At 35.5% G+C, this 21,164-nt stretch overlaps 1 protein-coding gene across 8 annotated transcripts in view; it reads left to right on the forward strand.

Moving 5' to 3' along the window:
- BRAF (B-Raf proto-oncogene, serine/threonine kinase) overlaps positions 1 to 21,164 on the forward strand; it is a 159,729-nt gene that overhangs the window by 71,071 nt on the left and 67,494 nt on the right. For 7 of the 8 annotated variants that reach the window (XM_070464845.1, XM_070464836.1, XM_070464852.1 and 4 more), the window contains exons 3-5: positions 2,571 to 2,834; positions 15,158 to 15,261; positions 16,122 to 16,224. In XM_070464845.1, coding sequence (XP_070320946.1) covers positions 2,571 to 2,834; positions 15,158 to 15,261; positions 16,122 to 16,224 — 471 coding nt within the window. The remainder of the gene's footprint in view (positions 1 to 2,570; positions 2,835 to 15,157; positions 15,262 to 16,121; positions 16,225 to 21,164) is intronic. The other variant, XM_070464840.1, reaches the window with a different exon arrangement.

Genomic DNA, 21,164 nt, shown 5'->3' on the forward strand with positions numbered 1-21,164 from the left:
AAAGTAATCACCATCCACACTGAATGCAGCAAGGATAATGGGGTGAAATGAGCCAAACCAGATACAAAACAAGGCGGGGAAGGAAGTACCTTGGTAGATTGCATCTATGAGAATGGAGAGAGAAGTGGAATAAGTAAATGTTTTGTATTTAAGAAAGAGTTATTGTAATATATTTTTAAAAATTAAGGCTAATGTTTTGATACAGAGTTAACATTCTGAAAATTTGTTTACATTTATTACTTTTCCTGAGCTTAACTCTGTGTAGTAAATGTACCTGCTCAGATGATAATAAGATCATATGATCTATGCAAGGAGGAATTTTTGTCTCCTTAGGCTGTATGTATATAATCTTCAAAGGGTAGGGATTGTGTTGGTCTTTATTTTTGTGGTTTGAGCCCCAAATAGTTCCAGGCACATGTATGCTCAGTATATATTTATTGAATGATTAAGTATCAATAAGTGGATCATACTGAAAAAAGATATCCTTAAGTAATTAGCCCATGGAACTGAAAGCTAAATAGAAACATAACTCAGTAGATTTTGGACTGATTTGGCTATAATGCCCTGAAATGCTGTGAAACGTTTTGGGGTCAACATTGGGCAACTATTGGATTGTAAAGGAGAGTGCTTTTTTATGTAGTTTAATTAAGCCCTTCAGTAACTCATTTTAGTATTTTCCCTCCCCCCTAAAAAAAGTTATATGGTGAGATCAGACATCAGGTGTGGTGGCCTATATTGAATTGAAATTTCTCCTTTATCCTCCTCTGAAAGTATTGGTCACTCAGTCATGTCTGACTATTTGTGACCCCATGGACTGTAGCCCACCAGGTTATTCTGTCCATGGAATCCTCCAGACAAGAATGCTGGTGTGGATTGCCATTTCCTTCTCCATTATTCTCCTCTTCCTGTGATAATTCTTCCTTGCTTATAGAATGAAGTTCAGGCTTCAAAGCATAGTATATACAATCTCTCCAAGCTGGTCCTTTACCCACTTTTCTTTTTTTCCCACTTTTCTAGTCTTACGATTTGTGTTCCTATTCTTCACTTAAATTACACAAACATCTACTGATCCCTTGATATGTCCCAGGTATTGTATGACAGTCAGCCATACTAGTCCATAGTTTTCCTCTGTCTTAAAATTTCTAACCTCCTTACTCTGTTAAAAATGTCTCCTGTACTACACAGTACTCTCTTCTCCCCACTTAACTCTATCTATATAAATGCTAACGTTTTAAGCTGCCCCCCCTTCCTTACTCTTACCTTGTATCAAAAACATTCTTTCTCATATATAACACAATAAAAATGCGGCCATTTGCTTCTCTGCAGCCCAATAATAAACTCTCTAGGTAATGGGAAATGCCACTGTTAAAATTTTGTGGCCTTTTATAAATGTGTGTGGTGTCGTATCTATTTGGGGTGGTAGGGAGACATGGTGGTGGATTATGGTGTAGAGGGGAGAAGGTGATTACCACTGCAGTAAAGAACCATGGGCATATACATTCGAATCCATTCTCTCTCTTAAATTTTCAATTATCATTCTATTTTCAAGATTCTTCCTGCTTTTAGAAAATGATATCTTATATGATCATGTGACCTTTCAGCTTTAATAAAATGACACTTTACCCTGATGGGTAATGGTCTCAAAATTTCTTCACTACAGGATGTAAACCACCTTTTCAAATAAAATTCTATTCTCTAAGCAGTGTTTGATGGGAAAGGGGAGGTCATAAGGTATCCATAGTGCGAAAAAGAAGATATTTTTAACTAGTAACTGTTTCAGAAAAAAGGTCACAGTTATGCATCCTCTAATCCCTATTGAGGAGACTTTGGTGGTTATGGTGAGACCTGGCACTGTGTACCTTTGCCTGCCTGCCAAATCGCTTTAGTCGTGTCCAACTCTTTGCAAACCCATGGAGTGTAGCCCATCCGGCTCCTTTGTCCATGGTATTCTCCAGGCAAGAATATTAGAGTTGGTTGCCATGCCCTCCTCCAGGGGATCTTCCTGACCCAGGGATTGAACCCACATTTCATGTCTCCTGCATTGGCAGGTAGGTTCTTTACCACTAGCACCACCTGGACTGTGTACCTTAGGCTTGTCTTTTTGACAGATCTCTTTTAACACCTCATCTCCTTTTCAACCTCTCTCAGTTGTTTAGAGAGAGACCGAGAGAGATGTGAAACCTTATATACCTATAACTTATCTAGAAAAAAATGCTTTGATGTGGTAGTTTATCTTATGTTAGATGTGTAGTTTGGAAGATAAATTGTGATTTGGCCAGAAAATAGCTAACACTAGTTTTTTTTAATTAATATTCATGGCTGTTATGGACATCATACATGTATGTGTGTGTGTCAGTTTCTAAATGTAGTGTCTTATAACAAAAGATTTATCAGTTTAAAGATAAAGGTACTAATTTACAATATTTCCAGTACTTATTTTGTAATTTGTAACACAAAATCCTTTTAGCTAGATTATAAAGAGATTATAATCAAAAACTAAAATTTCATATTTCCTTTTGTTACTGTCAGGAAAAAGTCCAGATTCAATGTAAGTCTACTTTATTTTATAGGCCTATGAAGAATACACCAGCAAGCTAGATGCCCTCCAACAAAGAGAACAACAGTTATTGGAATCCCTGGGGAATGGAACTGATTTTTCTGTTTCTAGCTCTGCATCAACGGACACCGTTACATCTTCTTCCTCTTCTAGCCTTTCAGTGCTGCCTTCATCTCTTTCAGTTTTTCAAAATCCCACAGATGTGTCACGGAGCAACCCCAAGTCACCACAAAAACCTATCGTTAGAGTCTTCCTGCCCAATAAACAGAGGACAGTGGTGAGTCAGCTTTTAATTCATCGTGGCTTTTTCTTCGTATTTTTCAGAAAGACTAGTTGTGGAAAATGAAATGTGATACCCAGTGGTCATGCAAATGGAAGCATCCATTTAAACAAGAATGGAAAAGACATAGTTATTTGGTGCCAAAGTTTGTGTTCCTTAAGTGGAACAAATTGCATTGTCTTTAGTGTCACATGTATACCTGTCTACTAAGCTTGAACCACACTCACGTCTGAGTACTAGTTTAGAATCAGTCAGAATTTTGAGACTTAAGCTTGTTTGTCGTCTAACATATGTCAGGTAAGATTTGTTCTTTGCCATAGAGAAATCCCTATTTAGATTTATTATCAAATGTTGGATTCTTAGTGTGCTTGACATTTTTCCTCTTGTTTACATAAGTTTTGATTGTTGATCATTATATCATCATTGGAACATAGTACTCTGTAAATAACCTTTAAAGCAGGGAAATCTGCAGAATAATTATAGATAGTCTGTAATCTCAAGTGCAACAAGTACTGCCAGTGGACATAACTGAATGGAAAAATGCACCTCCCTGCATCACTCATTTTTTATAATGTATATGGTTATTTTGATATTAATTAAAAAAACCATTTCATCGCCAAATACAATTGAAGCCAAAGTAATCTTTTAATTTTTCCCCTCAGATAGCATTAGTATTGCTTCACAGAAAAAGTTTGCTGATTTACTTATGCTGTAGTGTCCTCTAGTGGGGTCAACTTGTTACCCGGTGAAACAAAGGCTTGTGAATGTCATTATGTGGAGATACAAGACTAGGCCTTCGGCCTGTGTCACAAAGGTAGTTGAAACTTATATCCTCATGTAATCTGAACCTTTGAAAAGCTTTACCTTCAATAAAAGGGTGAATTAGAAGAAAATCTACTCACCAGCATACATAAATAACAGTGAAACTTTTCTGTCTTTGCCAGGGCCAGATAAAGTTTAAAGTTTCCCTTGTGAATTCTTAACTACAAATCTGTTCTTACCATAGCGTGGGGTTCATCATTATGTTACATGCCTTATTCAGGAATTCTCAACCCAAGAAGAAATTAAAAACAGGTTCTGGAATAGTAATAGCACTCAGGCACTGGGCAGAAACAGATGTAAATCCCTCCCTTAGCCCATATAGGTCTTATGGAATTCATATATGTAATACTTCAGTGACAAGGTCAAAATTCCAATTTATAGTTTGCAGGGAGAAATAGTCTGTCATCAGTGAGTTAGAAGACTTAATAGCAGCAAGATTAGATTCCTAAGAAGGAACCAAATAGAATTTCTAGGTGGCCTTAAAATTTAAAATTCAGTGGATGACACTTATCATCTCTGAAGTATTATTGCTAAAAATAATTGTGTCGAATGTTAAGCTTCTGGTCCTTCTACTTTATAAGAAGGGCAAGGAATAAAGGGAAAACTTAAGCACTATGAGAAGCAGACACATTCGAAAGGTGAACATTCCATAAGACAGCCTGGACTCTCAATTTATGGAGAATAAAACATTGGAGATTATTCTACACTAAATAGAACAACGAGACAAAACAACCAAATGCATTCTGTAATCCTGGTTTGGGACTAGGGTGAGAAAGAACTGTAGAAGTCCTTCTTGACAGGGGATATATCAAATGTTGGTTGAGTGTAGTATGTTTTTATGGAATTATTAGTCTTTTTAAGTGTGATAATAGAGATATTATTATGTAGGAGAATATCTTTATTCTTAGGAAATATATGCTTAAATAATTAGGGGTAAATTGTTACGATGCCTGCAACCTCTGTCACCTCTTTTTTAAAAATAAAACTTATATATAGTAAAGCGTACAAATCTCAAGTGTACAACTCAGTGACCTTCTACATGTGTAACTGCCATGCAGATAAAGATTATAGAACATTTCTGATGTTGAGAGTATACTCTTGTGCTCCCTCAGTTGAGTACCCACCTTTAAGAGTAACCACTATACTGAATTCTGTCTCAATCAATAAATTTAGAACTTATTTTCAAATGGTATAATGGAAAACAAAAGGTTAAAGAGAGAAAATAAATATGGAGAAGTAATTTTTAGAATCTTGGAAAATTGGATGTTAATTGTGCCATTCCTTCTAATTTTCTGTGTTTGTAATTTTTCTAGTGAATTTGGGAAAATTCAAAGAACATGGAACAAAAGAAAAGTAGAAAGTTAAAAAGAAACAGTTGTCCCTACAAAAAAAAATTAGTGAACATATTGATACTGATTTGAGGAAGTAGCAAAGTAACACTTTTGCTAAAATTTCAATATATCAAGCCTGTTACAGCATATTACAGACCAAGTGTTAAAATGCTTTATAGAAATAAAAATATTTATTTTTAAAAATAAATGGATTAATTTAAGAGTAGATTGAATTTAGCTGGAGGAGGAGAATTGGTGACCTCTAGAAAACAGAGAAAGAGAGTTATAGAAAATATGAGAGGTTACTATGTATGAAGGATGGACTTAATAGTTTCATCATATGCCTCAAAGCAGAAAATGAGAACAGAGCAAAGGAATGGGGCTTCCTGGTGTCTTGGTGATAAAGAATCTACCTGCCAATGTAGGAGACATGAGTTTGATCCTTGTTTCAGGAAGATCCCAAATGCTGCAGAAAACTAAGCCTGTACACTGCAACTATTGGACCTGTCCTCTAGAGCCCAGGAACCCCAACTGCTGAAGCTGGAGCCCATGCTCCACAGCTAGAGAAGCCACCGCAATGAGAAGCCTGCCCACTGCAAGTAAAGAGTAGCCCTGCTCACCACTAGAGAAAAGCCTGTGCAGCAGCAGCCATAAATAAATAAATAGATACTTTTTTAAAAAAGAAAAAGAATAGAACAAAATTCAAAAAAATGACGGCTAACCTTCATTAAAGACACAAATGAAGGATTTGAGACACATAAGCTTTAAGTCTTTTAAATAAATTGAAATTCATTCTTAGTAGATGTAACAAAATGAAAGAATATTGTTTTAAAAGCACTTAGGAAAAATTACCTATAAAGAAATTCCAGTTAGATTATCAAAAAATTTCCTTATAGCAGCTGTAGAAGCCAGAAGACAGTAGAATAATATACTCAAAAAGTGCTGATTGATGCTGTAAGTTGCTTAGCTAAAGTATGAGTTTAACTTATCTGGTACACTATGAGTCAGGGCACAGTAAAGCCTTTCCAGATGAGGAATTTACTTTTCCCAAGCTCTACCCAAAGGGACTACCTTGGAAATAACTTAGGGAGAAGACTGAAGACAGAGGAAGGAATGAAAAGTAAGAATTAAATGTAAAGCTAGTTTGTACAAGAAAACACAGAGGAAAATATTTTGTGACCTGGAATTTGGCAACAATTTCTAAAATATGACACCAAAACACAGTCCCTAATGAACATATTGATAAGTTGTACTCTATCAAAATTAAAAACTTCTCTTCTCCTAAAGACTTTATAAGAGAATAAAGAGACAAACCACAGACTAGTAGATAATCTTTGCAAAATATATATATCTGATCAAAGACATGTATTCAGAATATATAAAGAACTCTTAGAACTCAACAGTAAGGAAACAATTAAATGGACAAAAGATTTGAATAGATACTTCAGAGAAGATATGTGGATGGCAAATAAACACATAAGAAGATGTTCAACATCATGGATCATTAGGAAAAAGCTGATTAAAGGCACAAGATACCACCATACACCTATTAGAATGACTAAAATGAAAGAGTGGTCTTACCAACTATTGGTGAGGATGTGGAATGGAATAACTGAATTTTCATACACTGGTGATAGGAATGTATAGTGGTGGTATAACCACTTTTGAAAGCAATTTGAAGATTAACTTAATGTTTTAAAGTCTTTTAGTTTTAAAGTCTTTTAGCTTTAAAGTCTCAGTAGCTTTTTTTTTTTTTTTTTTTTTTTGGCAAAAATAGAAAAATCCACCCTGAAATTCAAATGGCATCTCAAGGAATCCCGAATACTCAAACAACTTTGAAAAAGAACAAAATTGGAGGTCTCATACTTCCTTATACTAAAACTTATAAATTAATAAGTAAATCGTTTTGGTACTGATATAGGCAGATAGATCAGTGAAATAAATGGAGTACTTTTAAATTATTTCTTTTTGATTATAGCCTTCCTGTTCAGTATGAAGTGGAACTTCGTTGTGATTTTGATATACTTTTCTCTATTGGCTGATGATATCAAGTGGCTTTTCTATATCTTTGCTGGAGAAAGTATTTACTTTTATAAATAGTTTTACATGGCATATGCAAAACTGGGCATTACCCAAATGGTTAAATAAGTTTGGTATAGCTGTCAAATGGAATACTACTTAATAGAAAGAATGTATTACTAGTACACACAACAGCATAGATGACTCTGAAAGTAATTATGTTAAGTGAAAATAGCCAGACAAAAATGACTATATACTAAAAAAAAAATTAAAAAATGACTATATACTTTATAATTCTGTTATAAAAGTCTAGAGGAAATTCCCTGGTGATTCAGTGGTTATGACTTGGCACATCCACTGTCATGGCCCCAGGGTTCAGTCCCTGGTCAGGGAACTAAGATCCCACAAGGCTTGTGAAGTGGCCAGAAATAGATATGTAAGTAGATAAAGCAATTACAGGAGATTTGAACAGCATAGTTGTCAATTTTATTTTATAGACATGTAAACCTTGTACTAATCAATGAAAGAACATATGTTCTTTTCAAGAATGTATGGGACACTGAAAAACTTCTTTTACTGCATTTTTAGGCAAAAAAGGGAATCTTCACAAACACAAGTATGTTTTTTGAGCATAATGCAATTGAAGCAGAAATTAGTAACAATAATGGGAAACCACATTTTTAGAGATTTGAAGACACTTCCAAATGTCATATGTCAGAGAAAAAAATATGAAAAAAATCCTAGTCCTATGTAAATTTTATTCTTCTGTAAAAAAGCAAAAGAGAACATTTCCTAACTCATTTGTAGAATTTGTGTATCTTGGTTCTAAAACCAAAGATCATTTGTTAAAGAAAAACTAAAGGTTAATCTAATTTAAGAACATATCTGCAAAAATCTTTGATGAAATACTGGTCAACTGAACCTAACAATGTATATATTTTTAAAAAATAATTATTCTAGGAGTGCAACAGTGATTTTTAAAAATTAGTGCAGCTCTGGGATTTCCCTGATGGTCTAGTAGTTAGGACTCCATGCTTCCACTGCCCAGGGCATGAGTTCAGTCCTGTGGGGGAACTAAGACCCCACGTGTGTGTGGGATGCCCCCCTCCAGAACAAACAGTGCAGTTCTTATTAGCAGGTTAAAGGAATAACAGTGTGTGGACATCTCTAGATACAGTAAACAAGACATTTGATGTACTGAAAACCTTTTTTGTAACAAGAAAGAAACAACAAAGCTCTGTAAACTTGGAATAAAAGACAACTTTCTTGATAAAGGGTATCTATTAAGTATGTCTAAAGAAGAATTCTGTGTTCTCATTAAAATTGGAAACAAGACAAATTGCTGCTTATGGAGTTGAATATTCTAGCCAATCTCAATCAAGACAAAGAAATAAAAAACATAAATATTAAAAAGAAAGAAATGAAACTTATTTTTAGCAACTAATTTGTCTACATAGAAAATCTATCTTACTTGTCTTTTATTGTATTTAAATTCATATGAAACGCATATAAAACTTCTTTTCTAAATGTTAGAATGATTGTTTCATGGTAGTGTTAGAGGTATTTATTCTTCCTTTTCAGGATTTCTAACAAATATATTTACTTTAAAATTTTAAAACTGTAAAAAAAAAACATAAAATAAAATTTCAAAACTGTAAAAAAAACATAAAATAAAATTTCAAAACTGTAGTTTCTTAAAAAGTAATTTAGAGATTTTATGATACTCTATATCAAAATGAATGTGTACTCATTTCTAAAAATGAAAAAAGTATAAGCAAGGTAAGTGTCCTTGGTACAGAACTACTTAAGACTATCCAGGTCATGGATTAGATACAGTGACTAAAAAGAATAAATGTGTGTGTTCTTTGAGATAGTTTTTAATCATATATAAAAACCTGTTAATTGCTATTATCTGAAGGATGGGACATTGCTGGGGGCAGGAGAAAGGGACTAATCTTTGCCTTATACTTACCCCCTTCTTTCACATGATGCCAAGCTACTTGTTTTATTATAGTTAAAATTATTGTTTAGAATGATCATATCTGATTTATTAACTATTTATTTCATTATGGATAATTAAATGCTGCAAAATACATTTAAATATACATATCCTGAAATGTTGTGGGAATATTTTGATGTTAGGGACTTAAGTATTGGGTCATGGGGTATGCACACTTAAAACTTCGTAAAATGTACATTTTATGCCGAAAAATTTTACTGGTTTATATTCTGTCTATTGTATAAGACTTCCTTTTCCCATAAGACCCTGGTCAACATTGAGTGTTAATGAAATTTAGATGTTACCGCCTTCCAATGCAGGAAACGCGGGTTTGATCCCTGGATTGAGAAGATCTCCTGGAGAAGGAAGTGGCACACCACCCCAGTATTCTCTTCTGGGAAATCCCATGGATAGAGGAACCTGGTGGGCTACGAAAGAGTTGGATATGACTTAGCAGCTAAACATCCGATCTAATAGAATTTCAAATATATTAGACATGAGATTCCCTCATTCATGTATATTTTTCAATGTGTTGTGTTAACAGCAAATTAACCAAAAAAAAAAAAGAATTTGCCCAATTTTCCTGAAATGTGGCTTATCCTAAGCTGACTTTCTTGAACATGTAGTTTAAAAGAGAATTTGCTTATTTTATTTTTTATAGGTTTACTAAAATATCATTTATAGACATACAATTTACTTATTTAAACTATACAATTTTAGTCTATTCACAGAGTTACGCAACTGTCAGCACTGTTAATTTTAGAACATTTTCATCACTCTGAAAAAGAAACTGTGTACCCCTTAGCATTCACTCACCATTTCTCCCCAGTCTTCCCAGTCCTAGCCAACCACTTACTTCTTTTCTGCCTCTCTAGATTTGCCTGTTCTGTACATTTCATTCCCTATAAATGGTATCATAGAATATGTGGTCTTCTGTGACTGGCTTCTTTTGCTTAGCATAATGTTTCCATGGTTCATCCATATTGTAGCATGTGTCAGTGCTTCATGCATTTTTATGGTTGAATAATATTCTGTATGTGTATCAAACCACATTTTATTTATCCATTATGAATTTTGTTTTCACTTTTGGCTATTAGGAATAATGCTATGAATATTCATGTGCAGGTTTTTGTGTGGACATATGTGTTTGTTTTTCTTGGATATATTTTCCTCTGCAAATATTCAGATGATTACATTGACTTTAGATCTTTGTTAAGGTAGGATGCTAGATTTTACACTTTTTTAGAGAAGTTATTGCAGCTTTGATGGCCTAATCAAGGACATTTAATTTTGAAATTTGGAAAAGAAGCATTAACTTGGTTCTTCTGAAAATATCTTTTTAGTCTTTCCATCTATAAAAATTGAAACAGTGCTCCCCTACTCCTTTACCTTTGTTGTTTAGTCACTAAGTTGTGTCGAACTCTTGCAACACCATGGACTATAGCCTGCCAGGCTCCACCGTCCATGCATTTTCTAGGCAGAATACTGGAGTGGGATGGCATTTCCTCTAGAAGATCTTCCCGACCCTGGGATCAAACCAACATCTCCTGCATTGACAGGAGAATTGTTTACCACAGAGCCACCTGGGGAGCTCACCCATTTTCTTTTGTGAATAGGTAGTTCTTTCATGTGTTTGTATCAAGAAATCTTGTTTCTGCCCCTGTCCATATACATCCAGGTTCCCCTGCACCTTTTAGGGTAACTTTTTATTAGGGGCGGGACGGAGGTGGTGTGCTGCCTTTCTAAAGATGTAGCAAGAAGAAAATACAAAAATATATTCTTATTTTCCCACTCCTCTCCATACAAGGCATCATGCTGTATATATCATTCTGTATTTTGCTTTTAATGTTTTGCTATGTTTTTAATGTTTAATGTTTTGCTTCTAATGTTTATGTGAGCCAGCCGTATAGCTATAGATTCCATTGTACAGATGTACTATAGTTTGCTAGTTATATTATGATATACTAAAAGTAGGCTTCCTTGATCAAAGAGAAATATGCATTTGTAATTTTGATAAGATACTTTGAAATTTTGCTTCATAGATTTTGCTTAATTTTGCACTGCTTCCAGCACTACAAAATTCAGAAAACTAAGATCATGTCATCTGGCTCCATCACTTCATGGCAAATAGATGGGGAAACAGTGGCAGACTTTATTCTGGGGGGTTCCAAAATCACTGCAGATGGTGACTGCCACCATGAAATAAAAAGACGCTTACTCCTTGGAAGAAAAGTTACGACCAACCTAGACAGCATATTAAAAAGCAGAGACGTTACTTTGCCAACAAAGGTCTGTCTAGTCAAAGCTATGGTTTTTCCAGTGGTCAGGTATGGATGTGAGAGTTGGACTATAAAGAAAGCTGGATGCCGAAGAATTGATGCTTTTGAACTGTGGTATTGGAGAAGACGCTTGAGAGTCCCTTGGACTGCAAGGAGATCCAACCAGTCCATCCTAAAGGAAATCAGTCCTGAATATTCATTGGAAGGACTGATGCTGAAGCTGAAACTTGAATACTTTGGCTACCTGATGAGAAGAACTGACTCATTTGAAAAAACCCTGATGCTGGGAAAGATTGAAGGCGAGAGGAGAAGGGGACGACAGAGGATGAGGTGGTTGTATGGCATCACTGACTCAACGGACATGAGTTTGAGTGAACTCTGGGAGTTGGTGATGGACAGGGAGGCCTGGCGTCCTGCAGTCCATGGGGTCTCAAAGAGTTGGACATGACTGAGCAACTGAACTGAACTGACCAGCACTGTGTGAGATGTCTGTTTACCATAGCCTCACCAGTAGAATATGTTGTCAGACTTTCGTATTTTTGCCAATTTGATAAGTGAAAAAATATTTTGCCAAGTTTGAGTTTGCTTTTCTCTGAGGTTGAACACTTTTTCATGATTTTGAATCCATTTATAATTTGTTTTCCTGAGCTCTCTTTCTTTTGCCCATTTTTCTGGTTGGTCTTAATCTCAGTTTTTCAGGAGCTCCTTATGTATCAGGAAGATTATATTCCTGTTACATAAGTAGCAAATATTTTTTCCTGTTTGTATTTGTCTTTTGACTTTGCTTATATAGTCATTCTCCCAGTATTTGTAGGGGATTTGTTCCAGGACCCCGTAACACATCCCCTACAGATATTGGGGGATGACTGTCTAAGGATCCTTAGATGCTCAAGTCCCTTATATAAAACAGCATAGTATTAATATTTGCATATAACCTATGCACATCCTCCTGTATACTTTGAATCACCTCCAGATTACTTACAGTAGGCAAATTTAAGGTTTACTTTTTTGGAACTTTCTGGATTTTTTTCTAAATATTTTTGATCCTCAGTTGGTTTAATCCATGAATGTGGCAACAACAGATATGGAGGGCTGACTGTATGTAGTATGTTATGTGAGTGTTTTCTTTTATGGCTTCCAGATTTTGCATCGTAGTTTCATAAGCCTTCTTCACTTGATATTGTAAGGGAGCTTGCCATGTTTCTTCTAGTTCTTATATGGTTTGTCCCCTGCTTCCTTCAACATTTGAATCTTTGATCCATTTGGAGTTTACCCTAGGATACTGTATGAAGTATGGATGAACTTTCTTTTCCTAGATTGGTTCCAGTTGTCCCAGCATCAATTATTTAAAAGTTCATCTTTACCCTATTACAGATGCTGCCTTTATTTTGATTTTATTTATGTGCTTAAGAGTCTACTTTCGGTTTTTCTGTTTAATTCCATTGGTCTGTCAGTCTATTGAGCAGGTAGTATCATGAAGAAACAAAAATCAGTCTATTGAAGTGGATGAAGGACAGATTGATGACTTTCCCTTGGTGATAAGAGTGGGAAACCAAAATTTTGCCTACTGATGAAACATGTATACACCTTGGAATCAACCTGTTCAGAGAAGCATAAGGGAGCTTAGCTATATTAGAAGATAGCATTACAGGAGTGCATGAGAGAAATTACCAAAGAAACTGAAGGGTACATAGCCCCAGTCCATTAATAACCTCATAGGCTGTGTTAAGGAATTTGGATTTCACCCTATAATTAACTGGAAAAATTTGAGAAGACTAATGAAATGTAAGGTTATATCACAGAATGAAATTCTGAGTTCAGTGGACTCCTCAGCAGTCCATAGATGGGCTTGAAGTTTTATGTCTCAAAGAGATTATTCTAAGGCTTTTATTAGGTTCTCTGAAGTATTTGGCAAGCATACACACACACACACACACACACACACACACATTAAGAATGCCTCCTTTTAAAAAGACTTCACTGATAACGGGATAGGATCAGATTGGAAGGGGTTTGAAATTAAAGATAGGGTTGCCACCTAAGAAGTTTTGCTTTAGAGTAGGCAGAATACGAATAGCAGAGGGCAAAAGTGAACTTTCCCTTCTGTTCATTATTTCTGGAAGGTATGGCCAGTTCTCACTATTGGCAGTAGTTATGTTCTATATATTTCCCGCGAACACTGAATAGTGAATACTGAACCACTGCTCCTAGGACAAGTGCAGGATTACTGTTAGAAATGAGCTAAAGATGGCCTCTGTATATTGTCCCCTAGATTGTTTATTTCTTCACAGCAGGCTGGGGTCCATTAGGTTAAAAGTCACCTGGCATAGGGCATTTATTTACAGTATGAGAGCTAGAATAAGAAGGCATGCCACCTTGATTAACCTCAGCTGGAAAGGGTAAAATTTTTCAGTCTTCTGTGCATGCCTGCAAAAGCATTGCAAGTATTGATTTGGGGGTTAAAAATAAATTTTAACAAATAGGCAAATTTTCAGATACAGGATCCATGAATTAAGAGGATCAGCTGTACAAATCTAGTCTCTTGAATACCTCCAGTGATGAACCTACTCCCTCAAACTTTTCCCTTGCTGAATAGTTTTAACAATTATATTGAGCTAAAATCTGTCTTCTGTTTTTCAAATCTTAGGCCCTAATTTGGCTTTCTGGATTGTTCCCCATTGACATACTGTTTAAATTCATCTGTCTTATATTCACTTTCACTCAATTTTTCACACTCTGGCATAAGAGTCCCAATTTCTTGAGAAACTTTTGGTTTGCTAAGTACCTTAGTGATTTAAAAGAATGAAACCTTTAATTTTGTTATTAACTAACACATCTTGCCTGTCACCCTCCACTCCTCTCTCCGCATAAAAACTGACCATCCTGAGCTCCCATTGCTTCATCTTAGTCTACACTGTGTTTGTCAGTTCTTTTTCAGTTTTATATTATTCAGATTAACAAGAAGGGAGATGAATCACTGGCAGAAAAGACCAAGATAGATAACTTCAAATATACAGAAAGATTATCTTTCTCTCTCTTTTCAATGCCTCTTCTCTCTTCGCTCCTGATGTCATCTCTACTTCTCCTTAAGTTAGCTTCATTCTGTAGCCAGATTTTCTCAATGTACTAGGGAAGATAACCATTAGGGATTCCATATTTCTGTCTTCTTGGAACTTTACAGTAGGAAAGAAACTTCTGTCAACCAGAGTTGATCTGTCAGTTAAAGGAAGAACTGTAGTACTTTTGGGTCATATATCTAGCCCTGGATCTGGGATATGGGAAACTGATTAGCCAGCTTATGTCATGTGCAGCCAGAAAAGTAGTGACCCTAGATTCATAACTTCTCAAGTACCATGTGGCTTTTAGGGAAAGGTGGATTCCCAGAGGAAATAGAAATGCTAAACAACAAATATCAGCTGTATACCTTAAGACAAGTATTCTCTTCTCTGTTTAGGATCAGTAAGAGATCTCTTAAGGACCATGATAATGATTGAAGGATTACAGTTTTCAGCTTTGAACAGTGTTGGATCAAAATTGATTTTGCTTTAAATGTTGACATTTATTATTTCTCAGCAGAGAGCACTTAGTGATCTGTTATATTTTCTTTTCTTCTATGTATTTAAGATATTTTGTAATTTTAATAAAAAACTAAAAATTAATTTTGCCTTAAGTTGGTAATAATAGATGCTTGAGTCATAATTTTCCATTAATATTAAGTTAGCCCTAGAAGAAATTTCCTGACATAGTAATCCATATGACATTTTCAAAATGTTATAAAGGTAAATTACTGGGTTGTTGTTTTTTTTCAATGTTGTGAAAATTTTATAATTTGTTTATTCTACCTCATATCCCTTCTTTATGATACTGTAGGTACCTGCACGGTGTGGAGTCACAGTCCGGGACAGCCTGAAGAAGGCGCTGATGATGAGAGGTCTAATCCCAGAGTGCTGTGCTGTTTACAGAATTCAGGATGGGTATGGTTTGTATGTGATGTGAAACTTTGTTTAAAAAAGGGAAAAAACATCAGATACTAAATTTTGAGGTATTCTGTAAGATCTTTACCCAAACCTAGGGTATTGAAAATCAACCTCAGAAAATAAAAATTAAAAAAAAATACTAAGTTAATTAGCCTAAACAAGTCTGGTATGCCCTTTGAGGAGTGAACATTAGATAATTTTGTGTGATGATGGTGTTTATTATTTTGATCAAATGACTCTGTGGAGTTTGAGATTCTTAAAATTTTGAACCATTTTGTCTGTTTCTTCTTTGAATAATGGACTCTTTCCCACTCCTGTTTTTAATATAAACTCATAGTTTCACCAAAGACTTATCAAAATTAACATTTTATATTGAACTATTTTTCAGAAAGCATGAAATTATGCCATGACCCCAACCCCTGCCACTCCCAATTTTGAATCCCATCTGGAAAAGAAAAAAAGAGATCTCCTTTTTGGGGGCATAGTGTCCCTTGAGTACTCTTTTTCTTTGAATGGATAGGTAAATCCATACCTGTGATTTTTTTTGTTGCTTTTTTTTTTTTTTTTTGGACCCCAGGAACAATCCATTTTCTGCTGTTGTAGGTCTTTTCTGGAGCTGACTTGAAGAAAAGAGTACATCTCTTTACCCTGCTGTTTGTCCAAGAGTGATACATTTATTTGGGGTAAACTTAAAAATTAATTTATTGCCATTTAAATTTCTAACGATGGAAGACTAGGGAGCCAAAACTCCCTCACCATTACTAGCCCCTCAATAACCAATTTTCATATCTTCAGCATGAGGTACATGAAGCTTTTTAGGTATGATAACCAAGAAAGGCTGTGTCTACACTTTTCAGGGAGAAGAAACCAATTGGCTGGGACACTGATATTTCCTGGCTTACTGGAGAGGAATTGCATGTAGAAGTGTTGGAGAATGTTCCACTTACAACACACAACTTTGTATGTACTTTTTATATTTTTTTTAATGTAAAAAATCATCAAGTTCTTGGAGTTTTTATTTAAAGAATGTGAAGTATGAGATGGAACAATTTTGGCATTGTTTTTTCACCTAAGTTGAAAATCAGTTTTATTCTTTAAAGGAAAAAAAGCACCACATATTAAAAAGTTCTTTTTTTAATCATTATACTTTGTCTTTAATTTTAAAAAGTCATAGATAGTCATTATTAAAAGAAAATTCTTAAAAAATTTGAGTGGTATGAAAGTATATCAAGTAAAAGCGTGGAAGTACCCTACCAGAGGTAAATAGTTGTTATTAATAATTGATTATTGTGTAGTCTTCCAAAGTCTATATAAAATGTATGTTCTTATATCTGCAAGCCCAAAATAGTCTTTTTTACTTCCTTTATTTTCCTTCATTATTTTCCATTTCTTTCCCCTTTAAAAAAAACTAAAAATGGAATTATATTTTGTATGATTTTTTTTTAAGTGTTAAACACAGCATCATAGGCATCTTTCCATGTCAGTACACCTAGCTTTATAATGATTACATAGTAGTCCATAAGAATATAAATTCAGTGTATTTAACCATTCCTCTTTGACTTTTAAGTTTTTAAAAAATCCATTCTAAACATGGTAAATAGACTCTGCATACACCTTGACACACTTGTGTAAATGTTTCTGAAAGAGCATAATGGAAGTGGAATACCTTGAAGACTGAAGAAAGACAGATGTTAAAGCTCTCCTTCCGTACTTCTCCCTTTATCTGGTTTTTGCATTTGCCAGAACCTAGCCTAAGCTAAGTGTATCCCGCATGAGGCCTGGAACAATGGAACCTCTCTACCTCAGAGATAAGGGTACAGTTCCCAGAGCTTGAGAACCTGTCCTCTGAACAAGTAGGCAGCAGTCAAGATTAGAGTGATCTATAAAGCAGGAGTGCATTTCTTACTTTTCTGTGTATGAAATTTGAACTGTAGTTTATTTTGCTAGATGGATAGTAATTGCTTCCCTTTTGGCATCAAGTGTTTTCCCTTGTGCCTTTGTGATTAGAACAGCTGGGCTCTTCTGATTTCCCAGGGGGTTAGTGTTTTGGGGGCTCCATTAGTGGTGAATAATGAAGTCGGCTTTGTGCTTCAATAGATAAGGCATCTTTTGGACAAGTGTAAAATACACCTGATGTCAGTCAGATTTACCGTGAAGCAAATAGTTTTATAATCATGAGATAAGGCATTCGCTAGTATTGATTTTCTTTTTAACTTGTAGAATTTTGAGAAGATAAATCTTAAGAATTTTTATTCCAGTTTTTAGGAATTAAAAAAAAATAGTTGAGTTTACATTTCAGTGATCAGTACTCTTTTTCTTGGTTACTCTTAATTAAAAATTGGATACAAGAAGGTATCCAAGGCTAAGTCAGTAGCCTTGAAGTAGTGCCTCAGGCAGGTCCTTGCCACAAGAGGGCAATGAAAGCAGACTGCAGGTGAGTTGCGGGGTGTGGGAATCTGCACAGCACAGCTGGAGAGCTGCCAGGAAATGTTTGTTGAGATCTTTTTGTTTGCCAGCATTTTGTCTGATCTGGGGATGTAACAGTGAAGAAGAAAACAGGATCCCTGCCCTAGGGCTTCCCCGGCAGCTTAGGAGTAAAGGATTCGCCTGCAATACAGGGAACACAGGCTGGATCCCTGGGTTGAGAAGATCCCCTGATGAAGGAAATGGCATCCCACTCCAGTATTATTGCGTGAGAAATCCCATGGACAGAGGAGCCTGGTGGGTTACAGTCCATGGAGTCGAAAGAGAGTCAGATACAACTGAGTGACTAAATGCTTTAATTAAGAATTTTCATTAACACTCTTAATTACTGTATACATTTAAAGTGCTATAGGTACACAGAATAGAGATTCCTAGAATAAATGTTTTCATTAAGAATTTTCATAAAGACTCTTAATTACTGTATACGTTTAAAGTGCTGTATGTGTGTGTGTGTGTGTGTGTGTGTTGGTCGCTTAGTCGTGTCCAACTCTTTGCGACCCCATGGACTGGGGCCCACTACGCCCCTCTGTCCATGGAATTCTCCTGGCAAGAATACTGGAGTGGGTTGCCATTTCCTTCTCCCTTGAAGTAGAATAGATACACAGAATAGAGATTTCTAACCTGGCTTTTGAGGAGTCAGGAAATCTTCCCAAAGGAAGAATTATCAAAGCTAAGACCTGGTGGATGAGGAAAGATGAGTGAAGGGAAGACTACACTCAACAAAGGGAAGAGCAAGAAAGCGTGTTACCTTTTCAGTTTTGAGAGAAGTTTAAAATGGAGGCTACATACTTGGAGAGGCGGATGTTAACGGTGTAGCATGTATATGGGTGGAGTAAGCTCATGTGAGTCCTTGTATGCTCTGTTGAAGATTTGGACTTTTCCCTAAAATCATTGGAAATTTAATGACTGTTATAGGCAAGGGAGCAGTGTGTTTAGATTTGTGATTTTGAACAATTGCTCTTAGCATCATATAGAAACAAGAATAAGCCTGTGTTCTGCTTAGAAAGGGAAAGAATTCCTCTCTCTGCTTCTGTGTGCTGAATTTTGTTGGCTATGGCAGGAAGGCTGCTTATGCCCCCTGGTTTCATAGTCTGTTACAAAGGCGATTCCTTCAGCATTTACCTGTATCCCAGGAATCCTTGGGAATGGATGGGATGGAGGAGGCAGGAAAGGTAGAGAAACAAGATTAGAAGCAGATGCCATGGGTCCAGACCTTCCCATGTTACATAGATGCTAACCTCAGACAGCCCCACACCTTACAAATCAACGCACGCAAATTGCCTGTTCTGTGGCCCACATAAGTTTACCATTCATGTCTCAAATTCCAAAATAAGCATACGTTGTGGCCCAAAAGAAAAGATATATCTTCCTGTACCTGCTTATAAACAAAGGTGTACATACAGAGGTATATGTCACTCAGTTTATGCTCAAATGCATACCCATATTTTCTCCTTTCTGCTTCCCTGCTTTCTCCCTTCTCTTTTTCTCCCATTTCCTTTACATACAGAAATAATCAGTTATGCATAGTTTTCAAGTATGTCAGTGACAGGAAGAAAGACTGCAATTGGCTAGATTTAAGAAGGAAGAGAAATTAGGGCTTCATGAAACAGATTATTAGGCAATTGAAAGTATGAGTATGTAGCAAAAAAGATAAGATGACTATAAAATGCTGATTCCTATGAATACAATTTATATTTTTCTCTGCTCTAATTTCCAGAGATTACGCTCGAGTATAAAAAGATGCTTGTTAGTAAATAATAGCCACATAAATATTAAAGAAGTTTTTTCTTACTGCTTGTATATCCAGAGACAAATGGAAAAGGAACAAAGCTAAAAACAGTCAGTTGCCTTTTTATATCTTCTATAACTTGATCCATAGCCAGAATGTGAAGAAAGCAAGAGCTACTCTTAAAACTATCTAGTTTATCTAAATATTCTCAAAAAGCCAGAATGGATGATATGCCAAGGTACTATTTTCTATGAAACATTTCTTTTAATAACATTTTATCCTGTTAAATATGTGTTTATTGAAGAGTTTTATAAAGTGAGTATTGAAATCAATTTATTGGATCATGAAAAGCATTTATATGGAATAGAATGGATTAGAAATTATGATGTGCATTATATAGAGAGTAATATTACAAGCATGCAACTATATCCTGGATCACAATGTATTTTTCTTATTATTGTGTATGATTAATGTTGTCTGAAAACTTGAGAATATATAGCAAAAAACAAAGGACAAAATAGAGTTACCTATGTTCTCATCACTCTCAAATAGCCTTTGTTAACATTTGTCGTTTACTTATCCTGCTTATGTTTTCTGCTTATTACATACACAAACCAAACAGTTGTAAACAATTTCTGGTTTTGTCCGTTACCAAGATAGAACCTCCTAGCACAGTTGTGTTTATGTGACACATGTTTGCCTTCTGACATGGAGTTCCTACATGCTGCCCTGTCAGCATCACATAGAGGGATGGTCACAGATACACTGAGGTGTTCTGATCCTCTAACAAACTGATAATTTGTTAAAACGTAGTTCAGACCATCTTTTAGGTGATGTTCCTATCCTTTGTCCTAAGTTAACAAGTTTAGGTAGGGTTAATCTGATTTTCATATAATTTTAATTATAAACTAGTTTTTTTCTTTTGTAACTTTTTTTTTATTATTAGTTGGAGGCTAATTACTTTACAATATTGTAGTGGTTTTTGTCATACATTGACATGAATCAGCCATGGATATACATGTATATGTATTCCCCATCCCGATCCCCCCTCCCACCTCCCTCTCCACCCGATCCCTCTGGGTCTTCCCAGTGCACCAGGCCCGAGCACTTGTCTCATGCATCCAGCCTGGGCTGGTGATCTGTTTCACCCTAGATAAGATACATGTTTCGATGCTGTTCTCTTGAAACATCCTACCCTCGGCTTCTCCCACAGAGTCCAAAAGTCTGTTCTGTACATCTGTGTCTCTTTTTCTGTTTTGCATATAGGGTTATCGTTACCATCTTTCTAAATTCCATATATATGTGTTAGTATACTGTAATGGTCTTTATCTTTCTGGCTTACTTCACTCTGTATAATGGGCTCCAGTTTCATCCATCTCATTAGAACTGATTCAAATGAATTCTTTTTAATGGCCAAGTAATATTCCATGGTGTATATGTACCACTTTTTAACACTTTAATCAAAGTATACTGCATTTTAATCAAATGTATATAGTTTTTAATATAGTGCAAAGGGGTTGCCCCAACCCTTATTAGCCTCTAATGCCACTCTATAGAGGAAACCATTCTTTTCCTTTTATTTCTTCTTTCTTTTTTAAATTTGAAAAAAGACATAGGAGACTTGGAAAATACAGAACAAGGTTATATATAGTTCCACTATATATTACAATTATTTCTTAAGTAGATA

The sequence above is a fragment of the Odocoileus virginianus genome, chromosome 1 (assembly GCF_023699985.2).
Source record: "Odocoileus virginianus isolate 20LAN1187 ecotype Illinois chromosome 1, Ovbor_1.2, whole genome shotgun sequence".
Lineage (NCBI taxonomy): Eukaryota > Metazoa > Chordata > Mammalia > Artiodactyla > Cervidae > Odocoileus > Odocoileus virginianus.